This window comes from Mizuhopecten yessoensis, unplaced genomic scaffold (genome assembly GCF_002113885.1).
Source record: "Mizuhopecten yessoensis strain PY_sf001 unplaced genomic scaffold, ASM211388v2 scaffold715987, whole genome shotgun sequence".
In the NCBI taxonomy this organism is placed as follows: domain Eukaryota; kingdom Metazoa; phylum Mollusca; class Bivalvia; order Pectinida; family Pectinidae; genus Mizuhopecten; species Mizuhopecten yessoensis.
The window spans coordinates 88,863-96,315 of NW_018479891.1; the positions used below are offsets into that span (position 1 = coordinate 88,863).

The window sequence follows — 7,453 nt, forward strand, 5'->3', positions numbered from 1 at the left end:
TTTTTTTTTTTTTTTTTCCATATTTTTATTCAGTTTTTCAAAGCACATACACATTACAATATTTGGGAGACTGTAACATACTTCAAAGTACACTCATCCTAAACATTCCATACACATTTCATGTTAACCATACTCATTTTATATACCCAATTATCTAAGTATTGGATCTGTAGAGAATATTTATCTTACTGATCGTGTGTACCATCATAACAGCATGTTAATTTATGACATATTCATTTCAAACATTTCATATATAATCATACACACCATATATCTGTATAGAAACATAAATATTAAACATTTCATACACACCATACATCCGTATAGAAACACTTGTATTAAACATTTCATACACACCATACAACTGTATGTATTATTCATATCAAACATTTCATACACACCATANGATGCTTCCATGGTTTTCTCAAAGTGTGAAAAATATAAGTGACATTTTCAGAAAAATGGTTGTAATGTACTTGTCCCTGAATGGTCAAAAGTTAAAAGTTTAAGAACGCTACCAAATATAATGCAGTTTCATGGTGGGGACATATCAATTTAGTACTAATTTGTGTTTCGATTGGATATCGAAAACGGCCGTCGCGGTCACATATTGGTCAAAATATAGACATTGTTCGATTTCATTGAAATTTGCTTCGTAAGTATTGTATAGCACGAACTTAAACGCGACTTTTTTAGATAGTGTTCGGCTTATTTATATTATTTAGCATACAGATGTTCAGCCTGCATATTTTTTTTCGAGAGAGAGAGCTACTTGGCAGATTTCATTAAGACTTCATATGAGTTTTGATGAGCATCGGTAGTTGTGCCCTCAACATTTTTCCAATGCTGTGTATCCCTAGGGACTGCCACGGACTTTGATTGGTCAAAATAAAGAATTGCCTTATTTCAATCAAATTTGGTATATATGTGTATTATGACACTGCGAGCAAAACTATGAATTCGGTTTTCTTTTGAACAAAATGCATGCAAAATGTGGCTTGCTTCTGGCTTCTGATTGGTCGAAATACATATTTGTCAAATTGTCTTTCTTGTTTGCTATCTTGGTGCATAATGGCACTATGAACTATATCACATTTTCCGATTTCGTGTAATTTATCTACAGGGGAAGGTTGCGGAACTTGTTATTGTAGCTTTGTGATTAATTTCCATGACAAATAAATGTGTCATTTTCAAGATCAAGACCATGTGTGTTTATGATATTTACATGTTCATTAGACGAAAGATGAGCAATAATTGGTACTGAATTGACAGTTATCAAAACACCGATTATTATGTTGCGTTAGAAATGTGCCATTTATCTGGATGTCCATGCCTGACATGCTTGTTCTTCTGCAAATGCTTCCGAATGAATAAAAACATACTTCAACGTGTTACAAATTGTTTATTTCGACGGAAACGATAACAAGTTTACCTGAAACATCCTGGAAAAAATAGAAAAAGAAAGAAAAGTAAGGAAATTATTTTCAGCAGCATTAAATTGTGATGTGAACATCATATCTATTGAAACATTACTCTTTTCAATAAAACATATTGTACTTAATGTATATGCATAGGCCTGGTGAGTGAGGGTTTTTTTTAACGTCAATTATGATTTTTTTTCACTTAGTAGCTGGATATTAAGAATATATATACAATAGTGTTCATTTAAAAAAAAAACTTGGAAAGTATAGATGCATAATTAATTAAATGTATTGCTGCAATTAAGCTTAGAAAGGCTTTTCACGAGAATATTTTAAATTTCTAAACACATATTAAACCACCTTCTACTACGCTTGATTTAATGTTAGAAATATATATTTGAGATTTTATGCATTCAAAGTATAAACAGAAAATTGTTCACAATGACATGTAGACCGTACTTCTACATATTTTTCCATACACAGACACATACTATTATTACAGTATTTAGTATATCGTTTAACCACTTATATATTTTTTACTAATCTTATATTTTAACATCAACAAACATATACTTTATCATATACAATTTTTATATTAAATCATATTCAACGTTACAGTTTATCATATGCAACGATATATTTTACCATATACGATATTGTTACGTCATAATAACAAGAACTGGGACAGTGACAACAACAGAGCACAACGTATACACCGTATGATGGGGAAGCAGGGATGTTAAGAAAAACAGAACCATTTGGGAAAACATTATTTTCATAAAATGTGGAGAAAAGAAGTAGACTGACGGTATAGATAGCTTACCTTTAGGACTGACATGAGTCAGGCAGATTGAACATATCATCGGGTACACCTTCCGAGAAGCTAGTATATGTCAAAATAGTTTGCGCGCGAACTACAGCAATAAAATATGTATTATTAATCATTTATCGTTTTTAATTTAGTCATGGAAAGTTATACATTGTTAGCAATCGTTACAAATCCCTGTTAAGATTCCATCAACTCAGAAAATGTGTTTTTGCCTAATACGGATAAGATCAGACTTACTTGTCTGTCCGCATACTGTATTTGATACATGATTAGAAAAAAAAATCGTAAGGAGAGAGATAAAGGTGTTCTGAACGGGTCAGCAACCATACTATGTGCTGTTGACGAAAGAAATAAGGATGTGTACGAATGGAAGTGATATTGTACTTCAGAAATGTGAACGTGATCTTCCATTAATTCACCAACATATTTCATCATTGTTATTGTTATTGTTATTGTTCAGAAATAATTTGGTTATGCAATAGCGATGCCGTAGAAAACAAAACTAATGCCTCATTACATTTTTAGGCAGAGGGTCGGGGATCCTTAAACGCGTTTCGAAGATAAGATAATGGAAAAGGTTTATTTTCAAATATGTCTTTCATTTTTCGATTGGTAGTGACATTTTTGTAAATTCAGTCTGGAAATGTGCTCGGTCACTTTTGTAACGTTGCTTCTGCTACTGAGATGCATAATATTCATGTGCTGTTTTTGCAACATTTTCATTGCACTTGATAACATTTAGCATAAAGTCCTATAGTTGAAACTTTGCCAGTATGTTATTGAGGGTAACTTACTTTCCTTATTCTTCAGTTATTTAACTAATCGTCAGCAATTTGTTATTCATGAAAATATTCTATTGTTACTTATTTGATGTTAGTGATCATTTTGGCTCTATGGAAACTGTTACTAGGCTCTTTGTTTACTGTGGACTCCGAACGTAAACCATAATATTCACAGACGTCAGGATTGGTCTGATTAGTGGCTGAGGCAGGTCAATGCCACACAGACTCTTATTGTCAACCTCTTCACTTTCTCTCTGCTAGTTTTCGTATCTATTGACAGTGAATACATGTTTTTAAACATGTTGTTATGACATATTTTTTGTAGCTATAATGTAATGTTTTGTCGGGAGAGGGCCTGTTAAGTTGTGAGAACTTACGTCAAATCTAATCTTTTTGTTATATTTCAATGAATGTTCCTGCTTGACTGACGTAATCTGTATTTGACGTAAAACACATTGTAAACGAACGGAATCAAAATATAGGGTTTAAAAATAAACTTCATTTATTTTAATTTTTAACGATCGTAATCTAATACAAGAATACACTAAATAAAAGATCTATAGAGCCAAGATAGTGGAATTCCGTTGAGACTTTATTTCATTTTTTATTTTTTTTTTTGCAATAATTGCTATTTTCACAAAAGTTCTTTGCATATTAATATTCGTTTCCATTACGTCTGAGATAAACTCGTCCCGATTTTTTTATTTAAGCACGTTAGAAGCACTCATAGAAAAAAGAAGCTCATGTTAGATCCTATATAGATATATAATTGTACCTTTGTCTGCATTGGAAACTTACCTGCAGACGCTAAGTCGGTGTATATCTGAATCAGAGGTGTGCAGTCCTCTGAGACGTACAAAGACATAGATATGTTTGTAGCCGTTGACGTCCTCGACCATTTGTCACTGATGATGTTGTTACCTTTGGAGCCTAGGACGTGTCTGCCCTCGTAATGGTAGCCTTCTGTAACAAAGAACGAGCGAGATGAATGGATGGGTAGCAGCGCGCGTGCATTTGTGTGTTTGGTGGTGTCTCATACTTATCGTTATACATCAGACTAGATTCAAACATACATATTGTTATCAACCATCAATTAGCACGTCTTTGGTTGCTTGTTTGTGTGTGTGTGCGTACACATGTATTTATTTGAGTGTGTTTATGTGGGTATGTGGATCAAGGGTGTTGGCTTAAAATGAGTTCTTACCTCGAAAACATAGAGAAGGATTAGGAGCGACAAAGGTGACTGGAGTGCATTGACCATCCTTTATAAAATGCAGCATATGCTGGAAATAAAACAATAAACATAGTCATTAGAAATTAAAGCCTTTCCTTTAGTATTTAAAACAAAACACATATGATTAATCCCGTTTATGAAAAAGAAAACCAAAATGCTAAGTGTAGATTAAAGCTTTGAAATAAATATTTAAAAATTAAAAATATTTGTATATATAAACTATACACGTCCTAATGACTTATAATACTGTACATGTACTTCCACAGTAAGGTCACATAAAAGGTGGAAACTGGGTGAGTAGAAGGTATGCTGAAGAAGTAAACAGAGAAGAGAAAGACAAATATCAATATTTCCTTTGAGTTGATCGAAATGACCAGACGAATGTCGCTTTGACAATTGGTATGTTAACATACAAAGTTTTCTCTCAGGAGACCAAGTATTACATTTAGTCATTGTGTAATGTTGATGTTCCCTAAACCAGGACACAAAAGAAGTCAATGAAATATCACGTTAATGGTGGTTCTAATTATTTTCACATGCAGAGTGGATTGCTAGAAGCTATACCTTGGTATAGTTGAAATACATCGTCTGTACATCAGGCATTCCACCTGTTGTACCATTTCGGTCCCACCGCATCACTGAATTGTCAAAGTCCGCGTACATGTGTGTGACGTACTGTAAAATGAGGAAACCAGGTTTACTTCCATCCATTTGATTTGTGTTATTTGTCAAAGCGACATAGATTTGTTTGTGGGTAAAACTGGACACGAAAATCTTGTCGTGGGGATTTAGTTATACAGATCATTGATAAAGTAAATGTATTGAACATAGTTGTGTAGTTATCTTGTGGTATATTTTATCACTATGCTGCTGATGTGGTGTATTTTATCACTATGCTGATGCTGTGGTATATTTTATCACTATGCTGATGCTGTGGTACATTTTATCACTGTATGCTGACGCTGTGGTATATTTTATCACTATGCTGATGCTGTGGTATATTTTATAACTTCACGCTGATGCTGTGGTATATTTTATCATTGTAGGCTAACGCTGTGGTATAATTTGTTACTGTATGCTGACGCTGTGGTTTATTTTGTCAATCTATGCTGACGTTGTGTTATATTTTGTCACGGTATATTGACGCTGTGGTGTATTTCATCAATATGCTGACGCTGTAGTGTATTTCGCTACTGTATGCTGACGCTGTGGTATATTTTGTTACTGTATACCAACGCTGTGGTATATTTTGTCACTGTATACTGTGGTATATTGTTTTACTGTATGCTGACGCTGTGGTATATTGTTTTACTGTATGCTGACGCTGTGGTATATTGTTTTACTGTATGCTGTCGCTGTGGTATATGTTTTCACTGTATACTAACGCTGTGGTATATTTTGTCACTGTATGTTGACGCTGTGGTTTATTTCATCAAAATACTGACGCTGTAGTATATTTCGCTGCTGTATGCTGACGATGTGGATTTTTTTGTAACAGTATGCTGACGCTTTGGTATATGTTGTCACTGTATACTAACGCTGTGGTATATTTTGTTAATGTATGCTGATGTTGTGGTGTATTTTGTCAATGTATACTGACGCTTTGGTATATTTAGTTACTGTATGCTGACTTTGTAGTATACTTTGCAATTGCCGTGTTGTGTTATGTCGCTTTGATGAATAGTTTTCATTTCCACTTAGGATTTTCTATAATCAGGACCATTGATGTATTGCATGAATAAATATTATACTGAGTTGATACTGGCTGAGTCGCGTTGGCTGCTGTTTCGCACTGGTTGTTTTTGTGTTTTCTACTAAATGAAACCGAGTGCTAGACGTTTTGACTAATTAATTACTATTGTCACTTAATATATCATAATACTTGTTTCTATATACTTATATTTAGAACGTATCGATCTGTAAGGAGGAAATAGTAAAATTCAATACAGAATTGTTCATTTTCATATTTTATTTAATTGGTCAAAAGTAACGATTTTCTGTTCAGTGACAGATGAAGTGATGATAGAGCCGGTTGTTGTTTGTGTATCATTGATACATATACTAAGATTGTTTTTACCTAACTGCTCAATTAATAACGTTTTTGTTGAAAATGTTTATCATATGATAGAAAAATAGGTAAAATTGCATTTAGTAGCCATTTCTAAAAGGCACCCAGCCTTGTTGTCGAATGTGACGTCATTTAAATATTGCATTAATGAGATCACGCTATTAATTCCCACACAATTTTTGATGCGTTAACGTATTCCTTCGTTTCTAAATCAAATGAATGAAACACTAAATTCTATAGTATTCCACATATATTTCACTTGAATGGCAGAAAGTACCAATATTTTTTTCACTGTGCTTTGAACTCATGAAAAATAGGTTTTCGTAAAGTATCAATGGTGTTTAACGTAAAACCACTGAATATTGACTAACAAATAACGGATAACTTTCTAACTTGACGCTTGTCTGATAGCTAACTGAAGTCTACTATCAACTTTGTATGCATACTGTTTTTCAACCAATGTCGTTATTCGCTTTCAATTTTCAATTTTAATATCCAAACTTAAACGGAAAGCTTGTTTTACTTACATCGATTCCCGATGCCGGGGCATTTGGCATTTTCAGTCCTCCATTTTCCATTACCACAGCTGTGAACTTGTGGGGGAAGCAGCATTTTGCCGTTATAGGTTCGGCTACAGCCAAGGGAACAAAGCACAGCAACAGTAGCGCAAGCATGATGGTCGAATCACCTGTAATTATGAATGTGTTCGTCAGTATCGGGGTCTTTAAATGACACTTATACCGGTAACCGTGTGTCGAATTCACATCGATAAGAATGTTTGTTTCAAAAGTAGAATAGTAAGGTGACGCATTTCACAATCTGAGACAGATCTTGAGAAACATCAAGTTTGAACTTTGTGCTTATGTTATGTTCAATTATAACATCAATGTTGTACCCACATCGGACCACTTTCTGGATAAATATCAATGTTCTTTATACCATACTATCAATCGGAAAATGTTTGTTTATTTTGTCATAAATAAATACTATCCTCTTTTCTTTTAAATTACAAGTTGGTATTTCGGGCGCGTGGTTCTATAAAATTAATAGAACGCAAAATACTACCAAGGTCACATGGTCCCTTGAACCGGCGTAATTGTATCCTGAAAGGGACACTTC

At 33.7% G+C, this 7,453-nt stretch overlaps 1 protein-coding gene across 1 annotated transcript; it reads right to left on the reverse strand.

Annotated features, from left to right (window-relative positions):
• Positions 1-1,386: 1,386 nt before the first annotated feature.
• On the reverse strand, positions 1,387-7,054 carry LOC110441478. The gene is made up of 6 exons (XM_021484638.1): positions 6,862-7,054; positions 4,831-4,941; positions 4,237-4,315; positions 3,831-3,995; positions 2,245-2,335; positions 1,387-1,442 (listed from the first exon to the last, which is right to left on the reverse strand). The coding sequence occupies exons 1-5, from the start codon at positions 7,006-7,008 to the stop codon at positions 2,247-2,249; spliced, it is 591 nt and encodes a 196-aa protein (XP_021340313.1). The 5' UTR covers positions 7,009-7,054; the 3' UTR covers positions 1,387-1,442; positions 2,245-2,246.
• Between the last annotated feature and the right edge of the window lie 399 nt (positions 7,055-7,453).